This window comes from Hyperolius riggenbachi, chromosome 9 (assembly GCF_040937935.1).
Source record: "Hyperolius riggenbachi isolate aHypRig1 chromosome 9, aHypRig1.pri, whole genome shotgun sequence".
NCBI lineage: Eukaryota > Metazoa > Chordata > Amphibia > Anura > Hyperoliidae > Hyperolius > Hyperolius riggenbachi.
In genome coordinates, this window is record NC_090654.1 from 239356448 (window position 1) to 239383354 (window position 26907).

Here is a 26907-nt window from a genome sequence, read left to right on the forward strand (position 1 = left end):
CTCATAGTGGGAACGGCCTCAGTGGTACTCGGGAGTCTCCCTGTCAGTCGGCTGCAGCTGGGCCACATCTTCTGAGCTGAGGATGCCGCTGTATGAGGGGCTGGGCAGCGGGGGAGAGAAGACCGCAGTGGTCATCGACCTTGGGGAGGCCTTCACTAAGTGAGTGCTGGGGGGTAGCTGCTCAGGTGCAGACTGTAGTGGGGGTGCACGGTCATTGAGGAGGCAGGCTGTATTGTGAGGGTACATTGAAACAGACTGTACAGTGGAGGTGTATGGGGGCTGACAGAGGTGGTTATTATGTCACCAAAAATCAGACTATAAGTTGGGGGTGTATGGGGGCTGACAGAGGGGGTACTATGTCACTTAGAAGCAGACTGTACATTGGAGGTGTATGGGGGCTGACAGATGGGGTGCACTGTCACTTAGAAGCAGACTGTACAGTGGAGGTGTATGGGGCTGACAGAGGGGGTACTATGTCACTTAGAAGCATACTGTACAGTGGAGGTGTATGGGGGCTGACAGAGGGGGTACACTGTCACTAAGAAGCACACTGTACAGTGGATGTGTATGGAGGCTGACAGATGGGGTGCAAAGTCCAAGAAGCAGATTGTACAGTGGATGTGTATGGAGGCTGACAGAGGGGGTTCTATGTCACTTAGAAGCAGACTGTACAGTGGAGGTGTATGGGGGCTGACAGAGGGGGTTCTATGTCACTAAGAATCAGGTTGTACAGTGGAGGTGTATGGGGGCGGACAGATGAGGTGCACAGTCGCTAAGAAGCAGAATGTACAGTGCTGTTGTATGGGGGCTGACAGAGGGGGTTCTATGTCACTAAGAAGCAGATTGTACAGTGGAGGTGTTTGATGGCTGACAGTATTGTGTCACTAAGAATCAGGTTGTACAGTGGAGGTGTATGGGGGCGGACAGATGAGGTGCACAGTCGCTAAGAAGCAGAATGTACAGTGCTGTTGTATGGGGGCTGACAGATGGGGTGCACTGTCACTAAGAAGCAGATTGTACAGTGGAGGTGTATGGGGGCTGACAGAGGGGGTACTATGTCACTAAGAAGCAGATTGTACAGTGGAGGTGTTTGATTGCTGACAGTATTGTGTCACTAAGAATCTGGTTGTACAGTGGAGGTGTATGGGGGCGGACAGATGAGGTACACTGTCACTGAGAAGCAGACTGTACAGTGCAGGTGTATGGGGGCGGACAGATGAGGTGCACTGTCACTGAGAAGCAGACTGTACAGTGCAGGTGTATGGGGGCGGACAGATGAGGTGCACTGTCGCTAAGAAGCAGAATGTTGTATGGGGGCTGACAGATGGGGTGCACTGTCACTAAGAAGCAAATTGTACAGTGGAGGTGTATGGGGGCTGACAGATGGGGTACTATGTCACTTAGAAGCAGACTGTACTCCACTTGACAGATGAGGTAGTATGTCAACAAGAAATAGACTGTATAGTGGCGGTGTGAAGACTAATTGGTAACACTGTCACTGTTATGGTGCCCATACACGGTACAATAATAACGGTCGATTTTCCCGTTTATTCAATCTAAGCGATGGAATTGAATGAAAGTAGAAAATATTTATTTTTTCGATCAAAAAATTCAAACGATTATCTCGTTTTTTCAAGAAAAATCTGATCGGACATGCTGGAAAAATCTTTATATTCGATCTAACGGAATAATCAAACTAAATTATCTAATCGGAAAAAAAATGAAAAATTGTACCATGTATGGGAACCTTTAAGCAGACTAAAGTGGGATATGTGGGGAATGACAGACGGGGTACACTATCATTGAGAAGAAAGCTAGGAATATATTAGGGTTGACAGATGGGGTATCACTGTCAGGCTGTACTTGGTGGTACATGGTAGTAGACAAGTGGTTGTCACTGAGGAGGAAATTGTAATGGGGCTACATGATTGCTGGTATGTGTCTCATTGTCACTGAGATGCAGGCTGAACTAGGAGTATATGGGGGCTGACAGGTGTGTTGCACTTATCACTGAAGTACAGACAATACTGGTGGTATACTGTCATAGAGGTGCACATTGTATTGGGGTTACATGGTCACTGCAAGATGTTGCTCGCTGTCAGTAAGGAGCAGGCTGACCTAGGAGTATATGAGGGGGGACACATGTAACACCTGTCTGAGAGATGAAGGCTCCATTGGGGATACTTTTATATTTTAAAGTGGACATGACCTCTTGCACAGGACAGAAGGAAAACCGATAAATGCACCCTGTATGTATTTAGAGAGATCAGCCTGTCTAATCCCCCCTCATCTGTGACTTATCACAACTGTAATTTAATTTCTCAGCTGTGTTAGCACAGGAATCTCGGCAGAGCAGCTAATTTGTAAGCACAGGAGGTTAACCCTATTTCTGCTTCCGTGAAAGCAGGAAGTAGGCACACTGCAGATTTATTGCAGGGTTTGTATCAGCTGCAACAAGGGAATATTTTTCTTTAAAGGTTATTATGCTGTTGCTTATCATTTAGAGCAGAGAGGAAGTTCTGAGTTCAGGTCCACTTTAAAGAAAACCAAAACCGAGAGCAATATGTAAACATTAATAAACAACAATATATTCAATATGTAAACATTACTGACTTCCCTTGCTGCTGTGCTAGTCCTTTTTCAGTAAGTCCAGGAGAACAAACGGCTGTATGTGCAGAAAAACATAACATCTTTGTTGGGAGAGACCATTGCAGTTTCTACAGACTTTAAAGAGACACTGAAGCGAAAAAAAAAATTATGATATTATGATTTGTATGTGTAGTACAGCTAAGGAATAAAACATTAAGATCAGATACATCAGTCTAACTGTTTCCAGTACAGGAAGAGTTAAGAAACTCCAGTTGTTATCTCTATGCAAAAAAGCAATTAAGCTCTGCAACTTTCAAAGTCATGGAGAGGGCTGTTATCTGACTTTTATTACCTCAAGTGTTATTGAACTATTTACTTTTTCTCTTCCAGAGGAGAGGTCATTAGTTCACAGACTGCTCTGAAAGAATAATTTTGAATGCTGAATGTTGTATAATCTGCACATATTATAGAATGATGCAATGTTAGAAAAAACAGTATATACCTGGAAATAAAAATATGAGAATATTTTCTTTGCTGTTAAACTTCTAGTAATTATTCATAGTACACAACCAATTCATTATATTATATATTTTTTTCGCTTCAGTGTCTCTTTAAGGGGAAAGCCTGCAGATAGATAATTTTTTTGACAGTGTTAAATGTTTTCCTGTCAGTATTATACCATTTGTATATTTTTTAAGGTGTGGATTTGCTGGTGAAAGCGGACCAAGATGCATCATTCGAAGCGAAATCCGAAAGCCTGGCCTAGCAAAGGTAACCAGCATGGAGCTAAGTGGTTGGGAGTGTTTCCACCCTATTAGGCAGTCTGGTCACTGAGGGACTTGCATGAAAGGCCCAGTGCACACCAAAACCGCTAGCAGATCCTCAAAACGCTAGAGGTTTTTGGAGCAGATTTTAGAGCGATTCCAGGCATGTTTAGACACACTTTCTAAACATGCCTAGCATTTTTGGGAGCGTTTTTGTGCAGCAGATCACAAATATTGTTACAGTAAAAGCTGTTACTGAACAGCTTCTGTAACAAAAACGCCTGGAAAACCGCTCTGATCTAGCTTTTTCCAAAGCGGTTTGCGTTTTTCCTATACTATACATTGAGGCAGAAACGCTTCTGCAAACTGCAAAAGTGCTGCAGGACCCACGCTTGTGGTTTGCTGAAAACCTCAAACCGCTGGTGTGCACCATCTCATTGAAATAAATTAGCCAAGCGTTTTCACAGGCGGATGCAGTTGGCGGATCGCTGCTAAAACCGCTCGGTGTGCACTGGGCCTTAGTGAAAGACCATAGAATGCCATTTTTTTTGTTTGTTTCAGCAAGCAAATTCTTGATTGCTGCAGTGTGGGGTTACTTGGCGATGCCTCGACGTTAGTCATGTAGTCCAGGGAACCCTGACGACTTGTATTAGAAGACTTAAGCCAGAATCTGTGACTGGCTTGCACTGCCTGAACCAGGGTTGGACAAATGTGTAAATCAGGACCTAAGGCCTCTTTACACATTGACATGTAAATTTCGGCAACGCATACAGCGTGACGCGCAACAACATCAGAAGTACATAGACTGCACTGTCTGATGTTTAGACTACATGCGCTGTGCAGCAGTGCGAAGCACTATAGCACTGCTGCATGCTTTTTTCAGCAAAGCGCTGTGCTGATCCATTCTTAGCGCAGGTAGTGCAAAATCGCAAGCGTTGTGTTCTGATTGCACAGCTATCTGTACTAAGAAGTGTGATAGAGGCCTTACAGCTATTTGTGTCATTTCTATTGACAGCAAACATGAAAACTTAGGTTGACATGTGTAATTTTCTAGGATCATTGGCTTCCTGTGATTTATCCAGCCCTGAACAGCAATAAAAATGTGTCTAGAGATGGCCCATCCTTGGAGAACTCATGGAGAAGCACATGATCAGTTTGATCAGCTGATAGATTTGTAAGCCTCTGATTTGCTAGCCATGATCATGTGTTAAACCAGGAAGTCATCTCAGCAAATCAGAGGCTTACAAATCTATCAGCTGATCAAACTGATCATGTGCTTCTCCATGAGTTCTCTCTAGATCTCATTCTTTTTGTCCTTGGAGTTTTTCCCTAAATTCCACTTTACCAGCAGATTCACTTCTCTTCCGCCCTTCCCCCATTCTGCATGGGAATTCTAGCTTCATTAACTAACACATTTTTTTTGCTGAATTTTTTTTTTTACTTTCTTACAGCCAATAAAAGTCGTCCAGTACAATATTAATACAGAAGAACTTTATTCGTATCTGATAGAATTCATTCACATGCTCTATTTCAGGTAAGGCTTTCAATCGTGTTTTCACTTTTTAAAAATATATAAAGTTTCAGCTTCTAAGATTTTGGACATTATAGTGTTTTGTCATCATGTTTAGGGCAGCTGGATAGCACACCGGTTAAGGGTGCTGACTGTGATGTAGGATTTTTGGCTTTGCCATAGTTCAAAAGGTGATCACCGCTAATCCAGGGACGTCAATCTGGACCTTAGAGGGCCGGGGTCCTCGCACATTTTTGACACAGATCAAATTAATTGATGGGTCTGAATCAGGAAAGGTGTGATGCAACAGGTAGAACTCATTCCTCTCTTTCTCAGTCCATCCTAAACACTGGCAAGGATCTGGCCCTCCAGGCCTGGAGTTCGACACATGTGCTCTAATCACCGAAGCGCTAGCACTTTTTAAAGTGCTAGCACAATAGTAACCCAATGGCAGTGATCTCACTGCAGCGATTGCCTTCGATTGCGGGCTTTTCATGATTAAAGGCAATCGCAAAACGTATTGCCTGCAGGATTTTGCTGCGATTCTCGAGCGATCGCAATACAGTGCTTCAACAAGCACTGATCGCCATCGCCGGGAATCTTGGGAGTGTATAGTGATTTTACCACGCTAATCGTGGTAAAATCACTTGCGCAAGACGGTAGTGCTGAGTGCTACCGTTTTTAGCTTTTAAGTGTGGATGGACCCTGAGGAGTCTATAGGCAAGACTTCCTAAGGCCCATTTCGACTAGGGACGAATTTGGCCAGAATCTGCAGTGTTACCTCACAGGCGAGTCACACAGGGTAAGGCCCGGTTCACATTAGCGGTCGACGTCCGGAATCGCCGTGCCGGAGCCGGACCGCATGCGGAACGGACGCACAGCATAGCAATGAAAGTCTATGCGTCCGTTCACATTTGTCCGTTTCGTCCGGACCGGATCCGGACTCCGGCGTAAGATCCAACATGCGCTATTTTTTGGTCTGGCTCCTCCGGCAGACGTATCCGGAGCGGAGCCGGACTGTTGCATCCGGCCAATACAAACCAATGAGAACCGGAGAGCGCACAACACACTGGCTATAAAATCCGGATGTTCTACCCCACTTCCTATGCGTATTGTAGCGGCGATTTTGGATGGGGACACATGGGCAAGCATTTTGGAGTGGAGCAGCAGTGACGTTTAACGTGCTGGAGATGTTGGCAGTATGTCGGAGGTGGAGGTGAGTTCTAAACAGCGGAGGGCCTGATTCCACAGGTCCACCTTCTGCTGACCTCCCAGACCCCAACATTTTTATTTTATTTCTACTCTTTTGCCAAACGGATCCGGATCGCATCCTGATGCACACCTGATGCAACCTGACCGGATCCGGATCAGAACCGTACGGTTCCGATCCGGATCCGGTCAGGTCATCCGGTCCGTTTGGCATAGAACCGCAAGTGTGAACCTAATGCTGCCTATGTGGCCAATGACTTGCTGTTCAGATCGCATAACGTTGTGAATCTGGACAGCATGCTGCAGATTTCTGGAGCACGCATCTGAATCGCTAGTCATGCATGGAATGGCTAAGCGATCTGGATGCCTGCATCATTTCAAGTGCTGTAGTGCGTCCTGCAGGATGCATGCTGGCTAGTGGAAGCCAGCCCTAATGCTCTTGGTTGCCCGTAGAGAGAGCCCTAAGGGCGGGTTTCCACTAGCGCCGGCAGGCGGACGCTGGCACTTCTGCACACCGATTACGCTTCCCCGTAGCCGTGCCATGCAGATTTGGATGTGTTGTCCACAATTCTGAAGCAGTGCTTCAGAATTTTTTCTTGCGCATGAATTCGGAAGCAGCTCATTGATTTCAATAGGCTGAGATTCCAGTTCCGCATTCGTGTGCCTAAAATCTGCCACAAACAGCCCCAGTGGGAATGGGCCCTAAGAGTGGCTGTTATGTGTTGTGTCTAATGTTACACTGGTGAAGCTGATAAAGCATTGCAGCCAGCTACTATTACTGGGATGTAACAACAGATTTACCTGCTGAGGTCCCCAAGATAGACCGTAAGAAGATAACTGCAGGAGGTTTCCACCGCTTTTTCATTTGTACGTCAACCGTCACTGATCATGCAAATAACAGTAGAATTTGTGTTTGTCTATTCCTTAAGTTACAAATTCCCCAGCAAGCTCATGGTGAACCTGCTGTGGGACACCTCATATGCTCACTCCTATTTGTAAAATCGCAAAAACCTTCTGTTGAAAGTGAGAAATGTCATAAGCAGTAACCTGTATCAGTCTATGAAGCAGCACACAACAGTTAGGACTTTGTCATTCTGTATGCTCGGGGCTTGCAGGGTATTGTTGTCCTCGACATGTACCCTTCAGCTTCTGCTCATTGATAAAGAATGGGAGGTTTGCTCACACTTTGTGTATCTGATCACATGATATCAGGCCACTTTTCCACAAGCAGCTGAAGGAAGTGAATTAACTGCCAGTCAGCTGCTCTCAGCCATTGACCGGTCGCTTGGTAGCGCTTGACACAGGCGGTGGACAGGTCGTGAACAGACGCACCCCCCCATGTAGTTGCATCTGTGCACACCGGTTGCCATGTTAATAAGTTACATAAGACAGTTTTTGCCACTGGACAATGCTGCTGCGCGTCAAACGTGACATGTGCGTTGTTACCACGTGCTGCCATTGGACTGCATGTAATTGCAGCCGAATGGCACTTCTGGTCAGCAGCCAGGAGGCTGAACTGCTTGGAAAAGAGGCCTCACAGCATTGTCAGTCTTTGGCTCCTCCCATTACTATGATAACATCAGTATTGCATCAGGAAACATCTCATATCATTGACACTCTGCAGCCTAATAGGAGAATTTTATTTCCTATAGGAACACATTTTGCCTATGTATAGTATGTGGAGAAAATGTTGTTTTAGACAAATAATTATTCTTGAAATATTCCCCACAGAACACACATTTTTTTTCTTTTCTTTCAGACACCTGCTGGTGAATCCCAGAGACCGCCGTGTGGTGTTAATAGAGTCCGTACTCTCTCCTTCTCATTTCAGGGAGACCCTCACCCGCGTTCTCTTCAAGTACTTTGAGGTAGTCGGATTACAGCTCCTGAGCATTACAGTGAAAAACAGATTAGCAAACAAATAAAAAGAAATTGCTTATTGTGTGTCATATAAATATGTGTGTGTATAAATCGTCTTAAGGGACATGGAGGCTGCCATATTTATTTCCATTCAAGCAATACCAGTTGCCTGGCTGTTCAGCTGATCCTCTGCCTCTAATGCCTGGTTCACACAGAGATTTACTGCCAGATCGATTATTTCCAACATGTCCGATCTGATTTCCGATCTATTTCCCTTTTACTTCTATGGAAAATCGATCGTAAATCAGATCGGACATTTTGGAAATAATCTGACAGTAAATCTGCCAGAAAATCTCATTGTGTGTATACCTGGCATAATACTTTTAGCTATAGACACTGAGCAAGCATGCAGCAGATCAGGTGTTTCTGACATTATTGTCATATCTGACTGGATTAGCTGCATGCTTGTTTCTGGTGTTATTCAGACATTACTGCGACCAAAAAGATGAGCAGGACTGCTATGCAACTGGTATTGTTTAAAAGGAAATAAGTGTGGCAGCCTCCATAGTCTTCTTGCTAAAGTTGTCCTTTAAGTACACAGGCCAAGGCTACATTCACAGTGCACGTTGTGTTCCCTGCAGGAACAGAATAGGAAAGTTGCGCCTCACGTTCAAGGCAGAGGAGTCGGAAATTTTTTGGCTACCTGGAGTCGATGGTTTCAATAAACTGAGGAGTCAGATAATTTTTGAACCAAATCTATACATAGCCTTTGTAAAAATCAGACTAATGAGTCGGAGTATGAACAATTTTGGGTACCTGGAGTCGTTGGTTTCATGAACTTCAGAGTCTGATGATTTTTGTACCGACTCCACAGCCCTGCTTACGCTATCCATGTGTTGCGTCACATAAAGTGAATCATACAGTCAATGAAAAGTAAGCTTCACTGTTAACGCAAGCGTTTTGTGGTAACGTGCTGCATGTAATGCTTTGGGATGCTGCACGGCGTTATACCGAACTCGCCGCACTGTGATTATCACATGCATTGCAGGGTGAAAAGCCTTAGTTCTCAGTGGTGCGCTGCGGCATAATTGCTGCTTGATGACACAGCTTGTCACGCTGCAATACACCTTCTATGCGATGTTCAGTGTGGGGAGTGCAATATAACACTGTACAGCATCCCAACGCACTGTGTGCATTACAGCAAAACACGCCAGCTCTTATTGAAGCACATATTTCATTGACTCTGTTGTTCACTGTATGCGATGCAACCCGCTGATAACATGAAGTGCATCTTTCCTGTTACACTTGGCTCCTGCTCTATGTTTGCTCCAGTTTTTTCTTGACAAATCTGCCCTGGTAACTGTGTATGAATCAGTTGCTGTAATAAAGGCCAGTGGTTGTAATTGCCTTATGCATTGCTCTAGTTTGACCTGCACCTGGAATCACATAAGCATCATTTTAATTTTGTCTCCACAGGTTCCCTCCGTTCTGTTTGCCCCGGGTCACCTTATGTCTCTTCTGACACTTGGTGTCAACTCTGGGATAGTGTTGGATTGCGGATATGCAGAAAGCCTTGTCCTGCCTGTATCCTCTATTGTCCCAGTCTGTCACAGGAAATCTACAATTGAGTTTCGGTCTGTTTTTTTTTTTTTTTGGGGGGGGGGGGGTAATGATAGATTAGTAGTGTTAAAACTTCAATATGGATTCAGGGCCACCATTAGGTCCACTGCAGGGGATCCCAGCAGCAGAAGGGGGCACTCCATCCTGCTGCAACAGGGGAAATTCTCATTGGTTCATGGTGGATCAGTGAGGATCCTCCATGTCGCTAGATAGGATTCACATTGATTTTTTTACTATCCAACAAGGAGCCCCTTGCTTATTTTGCTTTCTCTGTTTCCGGAACAACAGGGAAAGCACAGACAACAGCGGATGGGTGGTGACATGAAAGCAGCGGATGGAAATGGCAGGTAATGTGAACGATGCCAGCGCATCCTGAGCAGGTGACCTGACCGCACCATTTCCGCAGCCGCTGCGTTCACGTTTCAGTGTGGACTGGGCCTGTAACAGATCCAATGCATTAAAGAGAAACCGTGAACAAGAATTAAACTTCATCCCAATCAGTAGCTGATATCCCCTTTTACATGAGAAATATATTATTTTTCTCAAACGGATCATCAGGGGGCACTGTATGGCTGATATTGTGGTGAAACCCCTCCCACAGTGTGATGTCAGGACCATGGTCCTGGCAGTTTCCTGTCTGTGAACCTTGTTGCATTGTGGGAAATGGCTGTTTACAGATGTTTCCAATTGCTAAAAAAACAAGCAGCAGCTACATCACCTGCTAGCAGTAAAAATGTCACCATGTGATAAATGTCAGAATGTAAATCAGGAAGAGGAAATAATTTACAATGGGCAAAAACTGACTAAATAATTTATACATAATTATTGTAAAAATGAAGCACTTTTGTATTCATTATTTTCACTGGAGTTCCTCTTTAACAGTTATTGTATGTGGCAGAGTATTGTTTCTTAACTAATAACAGATATATGAGGGTATTCCTATCCTCAGCTGCTGGGGAGCTCTTCCTCTGGGTGGAAAAGCCATTCACAAGTAAGTGTTCCAATATTCGGCTGTTAGGCCTTGTTCCCGCATTATTCAGAACATTCATCATGTTATAAAGAAGGAACAAACAACTGGGCTCATTTATAAGAATGTGGGGAAAGTATTATTGATGTTAGTAAACCCGTGGATACTGTTATCAGCACCCTTTCTACAAACAGATGTAGCTTGATGAGAGTGCATGGAAAGCAGCCAAATAAATGACAGACATACGTATGCTGCATTAGTAGCATCTGCGCAGCAACTTAGTAGCAGTAACCAAAGCCTTGTACACACGCTTGACTAAAGTTGGCCAATGACTGCCTCAGCTGATAGTTAGGCGTGTGTACAGAGGCCGACATCCACTCGGCAAGCGATTCACCTGGCAGATCAGCTTGGCCGAGCAGCGATCAACTTCTTTGAAGATGCTGCGTCGTCCCTCTGCCCCAACCCCTCCCCGCATAGCAACAGAACATATAGTGCAGTCCAGGTAAGCAATGTTGCCCAAGGGGATTGGATCTTTATGCCCAACGGTTGTTGTTAGTTGTGTACGCACCTTAAGGGTGAGTACAGACACGAATTGTCACCTGCAGGCATTGGGACTCAATCCCTCAGGCGACCGTTGAGGGCCGAGTACCAGTGACACGTTCTGTTGCTATGGAGGGGGAGGAGGCGGGACTACAGCACAGTGCACAACTAAGCAGCTTCCAGAGGGAAGGGTAAGGAGGAGAACAATGCTCTCAGCCTAGATGATCCAAACTCTAAATCTGTCAGCATTGTGGCGGCTGTACACGCTATATTCTTAACAGAGACTGCTTTAACCAGTCACTTTGGTTGAGAAACCTCTTCCGCATGGCTGGGCACACTTTTCTCTGTGTGTGCCACATTCCTGCTAGTGGCCTGCATACCTCCGCTCTCCTCCCTCCCGCAATGCAGATTTGTGAGTGTGTGTACTGATCGGTTTTAACTTACCCAATCACACTCTCCAGCGCCAATCTCCATGGCCACAGCAACATCATGTGGCGTGTACGTACTGATGGGTCATGTGATGCCACCGTGGCCATGGAGATCGGAGCTGGAAAGTGCAATTGGGTGTGTTAAACTTATTGTTACACACTGCACACAAATTTTCAGGGAGAGAGGAGGGGCTGAAAACACGTACAACCGGATACAGACCGTGGGCCGTAGTTTTCCCAGCTCTGCTCTACCGTGTCTCTTGTGTGACATGGCCCTTATTTTGCACACATTATGGTGATCCCCTATTATAGGGCCCGAATTATGGTGTCTCCTCATTAATCTCCCCAGTATGATGTGTCTCCTTTAAATTGTGCTCCCAGATATAACGTTGCAGGCATTATTGTGCCCCCCCCACCCATTATGGCATTCCTGTTTCTGTGCAGCCACCCCCTCCCAGATCACACACCCAGAGCGAGTTTTATCATTACATGCTCTGCGGCAGCCTTGCGTTGATTTTGCTTCTTCAGTCACACCGCGTCATCACACTGTGTAAGTCCCCATAGACATACATTGCCCTTGTGGTGAGCTGGGGAGAGTACTGTAACGCTATGAAACGCAGTAAGTGTGAAAGTAGCCTGAAACAATGCAAATTGCCTGGCTGTCCTGCTGATCATCTGCCTTCAATACTTTTAGCCATAGACCCTGAACCTGCAGATCAGATGTTTGACTTAATGCATTTGCCGCATGCTTTTTTCAGTTGTGCGGTTCAGACACTACTGATGCATGAACCAATGCCAGGCAACTGGTATTGTTTAATAGTAAATAAATATGGCAGCCTCCTTATCCTTCTCACTTCAGTTGTCCTTGAATGGTATTACCGCTTTTGTTACCAAGTGTAAAATCGCAGTATTTGCTGTGCTCCCGAGATTTAAATAGATGAATCAGACATGTCAAACCTCTTCATTGATACATGCTACATGTACAATTAAAATTAAATGATTATACAATAAGACTTAAAGCAGCAGAGACACCCATACTATCCCTGGAAAAAAAACACATATATAAGTAGATAAATACTTGTTCTACTTACATAACACATGTATTGTACTGTCCACATTTTGATTTCAGTGAATTGTATATGGTAAATAAAGCGAAAACTATTCCAGGCATTGTCCATCTTTTACTTTATATAATTTCCTCCCTTGCTCTTTTTTTTTTTCTCCTAGAAACTGCACTGTCATATCTAGCTTGCTTTGTGAACACGAGTGAGCACAGCATAGATCGTATTTCAGCAGCTTCTGCAGAGGGATGAGGTGTATTTCCCTTCTCAGCCTCCTGTCACGCTGAACTGCCCTTAGCCAATCAGTGAGGAGCAGGAATGTGGGAGGGGAGGTAACAAGCTTCCCTCTCCCTATCAATGTACCACAAAGGAGCCAGGCTGACTGATATAAGATTAATTACAGCAGAAACGTTTCCGATTGTATTGGAATGCTTGAAATGCAGACTGCATGTAGATTACACATTAAACACAGCAGTGGGTAAATTAAATTTGATTTTGTGGCTGCCAATCCCGCTTTAAGGGAGGTATTGCTTAGTATGATTGTCTGTGTCAGTCTCGGGTATATTTTACTATGTGCCTCTCCTTCACATTGTACAGGGAGCTGGAGGGGCAGTTATTGGAGCAGTGCACAGCCAATACCGGGACGGCTAAGGATCAGAGCCTCACATCTATAATGAGTAAGACCAGTGCTGCTGTTCAAAAGCAGAATGATTCGGATTTATATCGTATTATATACTAACTTGTAGTATTTTATTTCCAGGCAGCGTACCTGAAGAAATTGTGGAAGACATTAAAGGTATTGTTCTAAAAATTCTTCAGTGAGATTTCCTAATTAGTGTCTAGTTAAGGTAGCCATACATCTCTCGACTTGGCGGCCAATCGACCACTCGATTAGATAGTTATCAAATCGGATGAAAACTAGTGCCGTCAAGAGCATGCCTGATCGAGCAGTTGACCAATTTCAGGCCGAAATTGGGACGCATTTATCGATCGGACGTGCTGGAAAATCACAGGCTGACGTGCTTGTGCTTGATTGGGTGCATGGGGGTAATGACATGCGATAATCACGAACGCTAGGGCCCGTACATTCATACTTTACCTGTGTCACACTGTCCCCAAGTGTCCGCCTCCGTGTCCACACTCGTCTTCCTCATTGGCTCCCCATATATTTGCTGGCATATTGCACGTGGGGCGTATGCGTGTGACGTCATACACGTCCATTACATTGGCGACCACGCACCAATAAGGAAGAAGTGTAAACTCTCGGCGGACAGGTGAAGTATTAGTCCATCTAACATTTGTGGGCGTGGCCGGGGGCAATGAAGCGGCATCACAAGACCAATTCCCGAAAGATTTCATGCTGTGGTTTATGGTGGCCAACAGATCTCTCTTCAATCACATTCGATCAGAAAGAAATCTGTGTCTTGAATGATTGTCCACCGTAATTGCTAGTTGCATAGGTAAAAGTAAATATTTATGTGGCTGTAGGCAGGGTCGGATTTAGGTCAAGTCCAGCTAGGCTTTGGCCTAGGGCACCACAGAGGCAAGGGCATCAAAGCAGCAGTCTAAACTGGTGCAGAATTTGCAAGCTTGCAATTGCTGCAATGTAATGAGATCAGTCGAGCGCCTAACTGTGGTACTCTGCAGCTAGCTGCCTGTGCACGTTTGCATTGTGACCGGCGGCTATGGACTTGGGCAGCTTTGGCGGTAAAGAGTACAAATCCGGCCCTGGCTGTAGGACCGAATGTTTTCTGCCCTGGGGCACGGTAAAGAGGAAAACAAATATGGCAGTATGGAGGAGGGTGCCATAAAGGTTCACATAGCGCCAGTGAGGGTTAGGTCAAGATTTAGACAACTCAGATATATTTGATCTCTTTCACTTCCTGTTAATGTTGGTTGTATGTGGTCTGGTGTTTAGCCTGCTACACACATCCAATTTTACCAACTCCATGTTGTATGAGGGCCAACAGATTTTAAATACTTTACTATGAACAGATTGGGCTCTATTCACAAAACTTCTCATAAATGACTTCTCACCTAATTGATAGAAATAATTTTTCAGCACGTTTACAAGCAAAACAATCACTCCAAGTCAGTTGTTCCTGATTAAACTTCATTTCAATATTACTTTTCTTACCTTAATGATTTATATTTTTGCTCTTTGGGAGCCTAAGAATACTGTAGATAACATACTGTAGATAACATACTGTAGATAAGGTGAAAACAGAGGAAACCGAGTGAAAAAGCTTTGTGAATCATGCCCATTGTGTGGGTAAGTTCAATAAAGGTGCCCATACACTCGTCAGATTGGCAGCAGATAGATAAGAAATGCATCTGATGCGTTTTTAGAACATTTTTTACCAGGATAGAATTCCAACAGATTTCAGTTTGAAATCTATTGAAATTCGATCTGATGGCATTTTTTTGCCATCAGATTTCCATTAAGGCCGATGCAAACTGATAAGCAATCTCATCAGATCGTCCTAAATTTTCCACCCTGCCAGTTCGATGGAAACCCATCGAAATAGATCGAAATCGGCCATCGATCGGTCGATTGGCCAACCGATTTGCAAACGATGGATCGATCGGTCGGCCAGAAAATCGTCTGAGTGTATGGGCCCCTTAACATACACTTGTCACTTTAACCAATATGCTGAGATGCCTCAATGTACTTGTAATGTTGTGTTTACACTTACTGTAATTTTTGGACTATAAGATTCACTTTTTCTACCCCATAGTGGGGGGAAAAAGTCACTGTCTCTCCAAATGCAGGGAGTTCCTGATTTGTGAACGCCTGCCAATATGAACCTCCAACCTACTGCAATGTCTGGGACTCCCTGTGCTGTGCCCATGCAGAGGAGGACACAAAGGGGCATAGAGGAGGACACAAAGGGGCATAGAGGAGGACACAGGGAGACACTAGAGTTACAAAGGGGGCATAATCCACAAGATGCCTCTTCACCATGGATGCACCAGGTTTAGTATGTATTTTTTTCCCCCCCTTGTTTTTGTCCTTTAAACCCAGGTGCGTCTTATTTTCAGGGGCGTCCGAAAAATACGGTACCAACATACAACCCCCCATTCCTGCATCTCAGAGTCTCAAACTTTACTGGAGGCGTGACCATGCAGAAACAGATTATTATAAGTTTGGGGTTGTGACATATAAACTCTACATCTCAAGTGCATCCCGTCACTTCGACACGGTCATTAACCCGTTAGCATTTTCAAACGAAATATTTTGTTTGAAGATTCGCACTAATTTTAACCTCAGCCGGCAGAACTGCCTCATGAGGTCATGTAGAGCGGCTTAGGAAGGGGTTTTATAGTTACCTGTCCAGATGCTGGACTGGCTTTTCCTCTTCATCCACCCATGGCGTTCTCTTCTGACTTCTGATCATGTTATTACATGTGATCGGGGTTCAGAAGATAGTGTCAGCAGTGTAGCGCCACACGGTGGTGGTAGATGGGAAATGGAACAGTCTTTTCCATCACCGGGTGGCGCTGCATCGCTGACACCATCTTCTGAGCTCCGATCACATGTAATAACAGGTAATTGGAACTCGGGTAACTATACAAGCTCCCTGTGCCACTCTGCATAGCCGGCCAGGCTTGTGTTTTGCCTGATCGTCATTTGCTGCTTTGCCAGCATTCTCAGTAAACAAGTCAGCAGGGCCGGTTCTAGATTTTGTACTTCCTGAGGCACCCGATATTGAGTGCATCTCAGCTTGCACTGATACAGAATGTAGAACTTCCACTATCCAAGGAATACTTGGATAGATGAAAAATATGACATATATTTACCTATGTATTAACAGTGATTGTATCTGATTTGTTGCAGTGCGGATTTGCTTTGTGAGTGACCTGGAGAGAGGCCTCAAGCTCCAGGCTGCCAAGTTTAACATTGATGGCAGCTCAGAGGTAAGACTTCTAAGACTTGTTCTCTTTTCAACATTGGCAACAGTGTTCTCCCCAGGATTTTTTTCCAGCCGGGTGCAATGAAAAAGTAGCCGGGTGGGGTGTGACAGGGGAATGCAGGACCAGTGCAATTCTGCTTACAGCATAGGAGGAGGATGAGGAGACGAGCCGATGTACCTGCTAGGTACACACAATGCAATTTTATGACAGATTTACTGTCAGATCGACTATTTCCAACATGTTAAATTTGATTTTCAATCAATTTTCCGTTCACTTCTATGGGAAACCGAGCAGAAATTTGATCAGAAATCAGATTGGACGTGTTGGAAATAGTCGGTCTGACAGTAAATCTGTCAGAAAATTGCATTGTGTGTACCTAGCATTAGAGAGAAATTGTTTCAGATTATGGTGCTCAGGTTCCCCCAGCGACATGATTGACAGCAAAGATTAGATTGTAAGATCTTCTGAGTACAGTTAGTGACATGACGGTAGGGATTAAATTGTAAACTCCTCTGTGGATAGTTATGCCTGGTACACACCATGCAATGTTCTGGCAGATTTTCTTACCTGATCAATTATTTCCAACATGCCCAATTTTCCAAAAGATTTGAATGAAAAATCAATTGGAAATCAGATGGGACATGCTGGAAATAATCGATCTGGCAGTAAATCTGCCAGAAAATCTCATTGTGTGTACCAAACATTAGGGACTTGACGGCAGCGATTAGATTGTAAAATCGTTTGTGGATAGTTTGTGTCATCACAGCAGGGATTAGATGGTAAGATCCTCTGTGGATAGTTAGTGACATCACGGCAGGGATTAGACTGTAAAATCCTTCCTGGATAGTAAGTGGCATGAAGGCATGAATTAGATTGTAAACTCTTCTGTGGATAGATAGTGACATGAAGGCAGGAATTAGATTGTACGCTCACCTGGGGATAGTTAGTAACATGACAACAGGGGTAATTCAATTATCATAAATAATAGGTATTGAACCAAAATAAGCAGCAAAAGCTGAATTTAAAAAAAGCAAAAAAACACACACACAGCCACCACCTATATTATCCCAGATGATCACCTGCACACTGAAATCAGGCTATGTAACAAAGCCTTGTGACAGGACAAGCAGAGTCCCCTCTATGCAGCTGGCCAGTGTTCTCTCTGGGAGATGCTGAGATCTGCAATCCACACACACCGGGTCATCTTGAGGAGTGAGTAGGGGGAGGGGGGGGGGCGTGAATCCACACTGCCAGTGCAGCCCTAGATGAAAATAAATTCCTCACATTCCAGCCAGGCAGACTTCACATTATGCTAACCTGTGTTTGTAGCTGCTGCTTCTCTCTTAGTGTTGTCCGGATCATGAACGATTCGGATCTTTGATCCGAAACTATTTTATGAGTCGAATCATCAGAATCATCAAAATGAGTGATTCGGATCGAAAAAGGGGCGAGGCAAGAAGCGACACGCCCCCTCTCAGCAGGCAGCGGGGTCCTGGAAGCAGAGCAGAGATGGATCGCTCTGTTGGAGGGGAGCCAGCCTTGCAGGGACAGGTAGATGAGAGAGAGGGGACATGGGTGCCACTGCCAGATACGTGTAGAGCACACATACTGGCTATAATGTGCTGCTCATTATAGGCTGTCCGTTCGGTAGTTATGCAGTGAACAAATTGGAAGTTTTTGGCTCAGCTCAGCACAGCTCAGTAACTTTGCAGGCACTGTGATTGCTGTGCAATATGATCCCCCTGCACTGCTCTAAACAGCTGCACTTCACTTCTGGGAATGCTTTGGGGAATGCTTTCTTTCACTGTGCAAGGTTTGCTTTCAAAGTATACAGATGAACATGTAGGTGAAATATATGTAAAGCATAATGATTGCAGCATGTGGGTATTGTGTGCAAACAAACATTTCTGCTCTCTGCTCGTCCCTCCTCCCTTCTCTGTCCACTCCCTGCCCTCTGTCCATCTTCTCCCCTTCTCTGTGTGTCCACCCCCCTCCCCTTCTCTGTCCACCGCAGGGAAAGTCTTGTCCTGCTAATCATTTCACCCCCGAATGCTTCCCTTGTAAAATGATCCGAGATTCGGCTCAAAGATCCGGATCTTTTCAATGATCCGATTCGAATCATCCGGATCATTGAAAAGATCCGAACTTCGCATCTCTATTCTCTTTGCCTGGCTGTTCCGTGCACAAACCTAGGTGTAATGTCTGATTGCGCTGCCCGGATGCTTCCTTCCACACTGAGTAGCATGCATGCTCAGTGTGAAGTTAATGATGCTGCTGGAGGTATAATACTAAATATCTTTACTTCCACACCTCTTAGACTCCCCACATTTTCAGAGTAGGGAGGGGACAACCCCCTCCCCCCCCCCCCCCCCCCGAACTACCTCTATACCAAATTGCAACCCCCCAGGCCCTCTGGTTCAGGAGATAGATTACAGAAACTTATCTCGGGAACCAGCGGGTCTTGGGGGCTGCAATTTGGCATAGAGGTCGTTCTGGGGGTTCCCTCCCTACCCTGAAAATGTGGGGAGTGTAAGAGGTGTGGGAGCGGAAATATTTAGTATTTTACCACCAGCAGCATCATTCAATAAGAAATGTGGCCGCACAGTCTCCTACTGCGCATGCGGGGCAGCGCAAATCAAAAGGCAGCGTAATCGGACACAACACCGGCTCCCTCCATGATCTTTCATTTGCCGCCAGCTTCCTCCACGTGTGTCACAACACAGCACTCCATAAGCCACTCCCCAAGCCATGCTATTGGATGGCTGGGCACCCCTGGTTTGCTTGTGAGCGCAGCGATTGGCTGCGCTGTTACACAGGCCTGTTTTCAAAGTAAGGAAGCCGGACAGCTCTACAAGATGCACCGGAGCCTGGAGAAAGAATGCCGGCCAGAATCCGTGATAGGCGAGCCCCTCCAGCCTGCCCACGGCCACCCACTGCTGCTAGCCTGCCTATCTACATACTTATGCAGGCTACAGACGGAGGTAGAGAGGGGAGAAAGCGCGCATGCAGACTGCAGCTGTGTCGGCATTATGTAGTATAGCGCGGTTGGACGCTTCTGCTTTGGCTGTTTTTTTTTCTAGCTAGGTGGGCCAATGACAACAGCCAGGCGGGGTTTAAAAACAGCCGGGCGGCCCGCCCACCTAATTAGCCCTGGGGAGAACACTGCGGCAAAATCTTGTGAAGGTTTTTGTTTCAGAATACTGATTCTGATCTTTTTCTAGCGCCCCGCACCACCCCCTGATGTTGATTACCCACTAGATGGACAGAAGATTTTGCATGTCAAGGGAGCTATCAGGTTTGGTTTTTATTTGCAAAAACACTACAGTATTTTTAATAAGTAGTTCAACTTTTTCTATTTGGCATTGTTATATACTGTATTTTTTGCACCATGAGTTGCACTTTTTTCCCCAAAAAAGAAGCGAGATTTGCAGGCATTAAGTCCTTGTCCTGCAAGCTGCCAGTGACTCTGTGGTGAATAACACTGGCACACGGGTACCGGTGTAATTCACCACACAGCCACTGGCAGCTTGCAGGACAGCCTTCATGCCTGCAAATCAGCGAGGACCCTAAGCTATATGGTATGGATGCCAGTGTAATTCCCAGCAGAGCCGCAGGCAGCTTGCAGGACGGAGGCTCCATGCCTGCAAATCAGCGAGGACCCTAAGCTATATGGTACGGAGGCCGGTTTAATTCACTGCAGCTTGCAGGACAGGGCTCCATGCCTGCACATCGGAAGGATGGAGAGAACAAGCTTGCTGGGAAAACGGCCACAGTAGTGCTGCTGCGACAGGACGGGGGGTTGTTACATGCAGATGCATATCGGAGGGAGCGTGGGGCCACACACACAGCTGCTGGATGGGGCGAGGTACATCATGCACATTGGAGGGAGGGAGCCCTCTCACAGGGACACTCTACATGCAGAGCTGTTGCTTCATGAGGGTAAATTATGTTACATGCCTGAAAATGCAGCATCACTGACCTCAGGAGCTGGGGGGGAGAAGCTCCACAAAACACTCCTGGACCAGATACACCAGGTTTAGTATATATTTTTTTCCTGGTTTTTGTCCTCTAAACCTATGTGTGTCCTATGGTCCGAGGCATCTTATGGTGTGAAAAATATGGTAAATTGTGCATAAATTGTGTCGTGCCAATCTTTGTAGTGAAATTTTGTTCTCGGCAAACTCTCCTGTGCGTGTTTCTTCACCTACCTTGTACATAGGTTTTTATGTTCAGAACTGACCTTGACATTGTTTTATCCTTTTCAGAGACTCTGTTGTGGAGCTGCTTTTTGAACAGGACAATGAAGAGCAGTCTGTGGCCACACTGATTCTGGACTCACTTGTGCAGGTACCAGACTACATTACAAGTGCATTATAATGTGAATAGTTGGTGTTTTAAGCATAGACTGCACTGGTGCCAGTGGGGCTCCAAAGCACGGAGGCAGAATTCAGAAGCTTGGAGTAGTCTGGTAGGTTCTGAGCTGCTCTGAAGCCTTCTGAAGCAGATTGCCAGAGGTTGAATGGGAATGGCCTAAGTTATTTCGTATGCTTGTCGGGGGAAAAAAAGTTTTGAGGAAGCGCTTAAAGATTTTAAAGGTTGGAGAGTGACTGATATGTTTTAGAAGGGCATTCCAGATGAGGGGTGAGGCATGGAAGAAACCTTGCAATGAAGTGATTCTAGAGGAAGAGGACAGGAGACCGTCATGTGCAGATCTGAATTTGCTGTTGGAGTGATACCTGGAAACCAGGGAAGAGATGTAAAGGAGAGATTGTGGAGAGCTTTGTGGGTTAGGGTTAAAGGACAACTGAAGTGAGAGGTGTATGCAGGCTGCCATGTTTATTTCCTTTTCATCAATACCAGTTGCCTGGCTGTCCTGCTGATCCTCTGCCTCTAATACTTTTAGCCATAGACCCTGAACAAGCATGCAGCAGATCAGATGTTTCTGACATTATTGTCAGATCTGACAAGATTAGCTGCATGCTTGTTTCTGAGGTTATTCAGACACTACTACAGCCAAATAGATCAGCAGGGCTGCCAGACAACTGGTATTGTTTAACTGGAAATAAATATGGCAGCCTCCATATTGTCCTTTAAGTTCCATGGGGAGTCTTCTGTAAGCTGGATTGTTCAAGATCCTCTTCTCCTCATTTGTCATAGTTTATAGTTGGTAATTCATGTCTGTAGTGCGCACCCCCTATTTATGTACAATGCTGCGGAATATGTTGGTGCTATGTATATTTGGAAAGTTAACCATCATCTTCATCATCCCCTTTCAGAATATTCTGTGTTGAACTGTTGCATGAAAGTCTACACCTGTTACGGATAATCCTTTTTCTTCTGTCGCACAGTGCCCGATAGACACCAGGAAACAGCTGGCAGAGAATATAGTGGTGATCGGTGGCACAGCCATGCTGCCGGGGTTTCTTCATCGGTTAATGGCAGAGATACGATTTTTGGTGGAAAAGCCAAAATATAAAGAAATTCTGGCCACAAAGACCTTTAAGATTCACACACCGCCTGCAAAGCCGAACAGCGTGGCCTGGCTCGGAGGTAATGTAGATCCGTTGTCAAGTCCTAGATGCAGAAAGAGACAGGTACCCTAAGGGCCCTTTCACACTGGGGGCGGTGCATCAAATTGAACCACTGCTACCGCAGCCTAATTAAAGTCTACAGGGGAGTTCATACTTCCCATATTGCGGTACGCTGCCCGATTTCAAAGAGACTCTGTACCTTTTAAAAAAAGCCTCTGGGTGATACTTACTTTGGAAGGGGGAAGCCTCAGGCTCCCAATGAGGGTTCCCCGACCTCTGAAGACAGCAGGAATCCAGCTCTGGCTCCCCCAAATCCTCCCCCGACAAACTTGACAAGCTAAGTTTTATTTACCTCTCCTGGATCCAGCGCAGGCGCACTAGCAGCTCTTCCTTCGGGTAAGGCAGAAATAGCCGAACCCGATCGTATCCGCTCTACTGCGCAGGTGCAAATGAGTTGCACCTGCACAGTAGAGTGGATCCGATCGGGTTCGGCTATTTCCGCCTTAACCTGAACAGAAAGCCGCTAGTGCGCCTGCGCTGGATCCAGGAGAGGTAAATATTTACCTTGCTGCACTTCGGGGGAACTGTACAATTGAATGGAGGGACGGAGAAGGGCGGGGGAAGGTTCATTAGGATCCAGAGGCTTTCCCCTCCCGAGGTAGGTATCCCCCATTACAGATCCTCTTTAACGCTAGCACATACCTATTTTACCGTGGCGACCTGCGGTGATCTGCATCAGCCCAGAAGTCATGTTCGTCTATGGCGACGCAGGGTTCTCTAAGCACGTTGGCGTTGCAACTTCGCGGCATGCATGCGCTGAAGTGTATTTTTACAATACGCTTCCATGCACTTCCGCATACCCAGGAGCAAGCGCTGGTCACTTCCTGTTGAAGTAGGAAACCAGCCTCAGGGATTTGTAAAGAGAAGGATATGTAGGCTGCCATCTCTGTTCCCTTTGCTGGTTGTCTTGCCTTTTTAGCTCTAATACTCCAAGATACTGAATCAGAGCAAGCATGCAGATCAGGTGTTGTGACTATGCTTGCTGCACAGTTGTTCCTGAAGGTTTCCATAGCACCATGTTGCCCAGTTAGGAAAGTTTGCTGATTTTGTTTAATTTCGTAAAGATGCTCAGTTACTATCTGCATATAACAGCGTGGGAGTAACTGATACTTAGCAGTCTGTGACCTCAGAGCATCAGGGTATATGCAAAGGTTCAGGATACTTGCACACTATATCCGTGGCATTGCAATCCTTTTTTTCTGGATCTGCAGCTCAACAATGATGGAAAGTTCCATCGCACATTTTCACTGTGATGCCACAAATACAGTGCAGCATACAGTCCGTAGTCTTATGCTTGCACTGCAGCCAGAACTACGCATGTCGCTCAGTAACGGACTGCTTGCAGTGCATTATACCAATGGGAAAACATGCCACTGTGAAAGCGCAGTTGAAATATATTTGCATTGTGTTTCGATATTGTCCATTGAGCTGCGACACAAAGGACATACAGGCTGATTTACTAAACCTACCGTGCTCAAACATGGGTTAAAGCGAGCGCACAGCACGTGTGATCCTGTGCTCTTAACTTACGTGCAATCCTTCCTACTGCCATGCGAAGTTCTGGTAGTGCAACCAGCACAATGCGCAACAGCAGGAAGCATCATGCGTAACTTAAGAGTGCACGCTACGCTGGCAGGAACCTCAAGGTTGCTAGCAGAGTAATTTCCCTAATACCAGCATAGGTACCCAGTCCTAAGTACCTCCTTCCACTCATCTTCCAAGCAGATGTTTTGTTGCATGTAACCTGTTCTCTGTATATTTGTGTGATCTGTCAGACGCACGTTTCCATATCGTTTTTCACTCTCTTCCATTTAGGAGCGATATTTGGAGCTTTACAGGACATCCTTGGCAGCCGCTCCGTATCTAAAGAATATTACAACCAGACCGGCCGCATCCCAGACTGGTGCTGTTTGAACAACCCTCCACTTGAAATGATGTTTGATGTGGGGAAGTCTGCACCCCCGATGATGAAAAGAGCCTTTTCTACTGAGAAGTGATGGCGCCCCCTGCTGTATTATAAGCCTGACCAGGACAAAGACTTTATATGTATGCCAAAGGCAAAGCACTATTATAGGCTTGCCAGCTAGAGGGGGCGTGGTTTAGTGTGAAGAGTTCTGTGGTTTGCACTGTGGATGTGGTAGATGGTCCGTGCTGCAGAGCTAAGCTATCCACTTCTTCCTATTGGAACATGGTTAGGAATAATTCACGTCTATGGTTACAGCGAGTACCTTTACTTGCTATATTCTACAATCCTTCAGTGTGCTTCTCACAGCGCAGCTTCATGCAGTGTCACTGTCACAAAGCGACCCCATGTCACTGTGTCACATGATGACCCTTGTGTGTCTAAGTAAGTCCCATATACACACTTGATTTAAGTTGGCTGCGGCTGGTAGTAACAACCGCCTCACCTGATAATCCGGCATGCGTACTGTAGTCCCCGAACCTCCATTTTGCAAGTGTCAACTCAGCTGAGTGACGGCAGATACCTTTGTGCTGCTGCTCACCACCTTGTGACGACAAGCCTGCCCCACCCCCGCATAGCATCAGAACTCATCCTCAGCTGTACATCTGACTCCGCCTCTGCATAGCATTGGTCCAGTAATGTCGCCTGAGGGATCAGGTCACAATCTCCGACGGGCGACATAAATCCACTGTGTGTAAGGGCCTATTACACAGTAGATGCCCCTGTCCCCACACATTGAGCGCTAAAATGCACAGTATTGACTAATCAGAAGAAACAGGTCAACTGCTCTTATGGCAAAACTTCGCTCTTAAGATAACCATTTTTGGTAACTAAGGCGTATTACTTTTTTTTCCACTGAGGATTTATGTGCGGTTTATGTCTATTGTTAATAAGTTATTACAACAGCTGCATTATTCTAGTTTGTTGTCATCCAGTCAATTAACAAATAAAGAAAAATCTACAGTGAAAGGCACGAGTCTGTCAGTTCTGTAACCACTGTTCATGCCATACATGTAATAGATCACACATCAATATTATAAAACACTTGTGTCAGATGAGTTGACTGCCAATGACTGCGTTATCAGTTGACCCCAAATATTATGAAATGTAGCCAAGTTCCTATAAAGGAATTGTCACCCAAATAATGCTGCCCCATGATGTACTTACCAGGGGCTTTCTCCAGCCCCTTGCAGCCAACATGTTCCTCGCAGCATCTCCGCTCGCAGCTGCTGGCCTGGGGTCCCCACCGGTGCAGAGGCCGACCTCTATTGCACCTGCGCGAGCGCCACTGTCAATCAACTCCACGTTGTCTGCAGTGTACTGCTCAAGTGCAGTATTTCTGTACCTGCGCAGTACACTGAGGACAACGTAGGCTTGATTGACAGTGTATGAGTGTCATCTATCTTTACCAACACCACCCCCCACTCCTGGCCGCCTCCGGTGTTCAGCGCCTGTACCACATGACTGGGCATGTGTAGTGACATCACAGCATGCGGCAGTGTCCACTGCAGCACTTGCAGTGACGTCAGAAACGAGAGGCTTAGAGTTGCACTGGCAGATAAGCGAGCCAGACACGGGGGAGACGGCTTAGGGCCCTTTTCAATTTGGAACGATGCAATCCAAAAATCAGAATAGTGTCCGTTTTGATAATTGCCACAGCAACGCAGTTAACATGAAAATTATGGTGCTGTTTTTCCACTAGTGCGATTCAGTTTTCTCCTAATCGTAATCGCTGGCCTAAAGCGTATTATTTGCATTTGCGCTACTATAGTTTGTATAGGAATGCAGGAAAATATGGCGGCACAATTGCTATGCGATTTTCCTCCACTAACCGCAATTTCGATTATTTTCCCGCCAGGGTTTTCTTTCCCATCAGAAAATGCAATCAGGCCGTACAGCTGATAAATCACAATGTGGCCAAATCACAGCACAGTAGTGGAGATAGAAGGAAGCGCAAACGCATTGCAGCCTATTTTAGCATGCAATCACATTTCCTAGTGAAAAAGGGCCATTATACACTGGGGGGACACTATTATTATTATTATTATTGCATTTATAAAGCGCCAACACATTACGCACCGCTTGACAATAAATACATACAATGATACAAAGGATGACTGGCATATCAAGGTTATACAACCTAGAACAAAGTTATACAAGTCAAACAGTACAAAATACATGATCAAGCGATTTTGGGCTGGTTAGGTAGGCCCAGTAATACAAGTAGGAGGCAGTCATAGGAAAGTAGGACAATGATGGTGCACATGATCATGTAGAATACACTAGGGAAGGGAGGACCCTGCCAAAGGCTAACAATCTAAGGGGAGGGGTCCGTCAGTCATCGTGATATTGAACATCATTACTGCTGCAGCCCTTGCGACCAAGATTTTTTTGCCGTTACCAATCAATTTGACCAGTTTTGGCTCAAAATCCATCAAAAAAATCGGGCAGCTGTGTTGTGGCACCAATTCTCTTCCGATTCTATAAAATTATTAAATGGGAAGGTCTTTCAGGCTGCAATATGAAGTTATGTATGGGCACCCTTAGGCCCCTTTTACACTTAATCAGTTGCTCTCTGTTATAGCTGAAAGAAAATTGATTTTCAAAGTAATGCCCATGTTTTCCTATGGCACAGTTCACACTTAACGCATTTTAACTGAAATCTTCTTGATTTTCCAATGCACTGCTATGGGAAAAAAATGCATACTAACGCATACCAACTGATTAAGTGTAAATGGGGCCTTACGCTTATATGGAAACCTCTATGATTGAAAATTATGGGTAACAGCCTTGTATGCTAAGTTTTGTTCAATTGTGTATTAGAATCACAAACCTTGCTATGTACACAGGTCACCTACAACACTAAACTAACCATGAGTGCCACGCATCT

The 26907-nt window shown here is 45.4% G+C and overlaps 1 protein-coding gene across 1 annotated transcript; it reads left to right on the forward strand.

The window, feature by feature from the left end:
* On the forward strand, window positions 1-24986 carry ACTR10 (actin related protein 10). The gene is made up of 13 exons (XM_068254195.1): window positions 1-159; window positions 3288-3360; window positions 4805-4887; window positions 7832-7940; window positions 9409-9516; window positions 10476-10543; window positions 13146-13225; window positions 13309-13344; window positions 16387-16466; window positions 19685-19758; window positions 20729-20810; window positions 21812-22013; window positions 23870-24986. The coding sequence occupies exons 1-13, from the start codon at window positions 83-85 to the stop codon at window positions 24049-24051; spliced, it is 1254 nt and encodes a 417-aa protein (XP_068110296.1). The 5' UTR covers window positions 1-82; the 3' UTR covers window positions 24052-24986.
* The last annotated feature ends 1921 nt before the right edge of the window (window positions 24987-26907 follow it).

Excerpts from the sequence above, each read along its gene's own strand:
- ACTR10 (XM_068254195.1), top strand. The coding sequence starts at position 83 with ATGCCGCTGTATGAGGGGCTGGGCAGCGGGGGAGAGAAGACCGCAGTG. Across the intron at positions 4,888-7,831 it reads ATTCACATGCTCTATTTCAG|ACACCTGCTGGTGAATCCCA; the intron begins GTAAGGCTTTCA and ends CTTTTCTTTCAG. Across the intron at positions 13,345-16,386 it reads AATTGTGGAAGACATTAAAG|TGCGGATTTGCTTTGTGAGT; the intron begins GTATTGTTCTAA and ends GATTTGTTGCAG.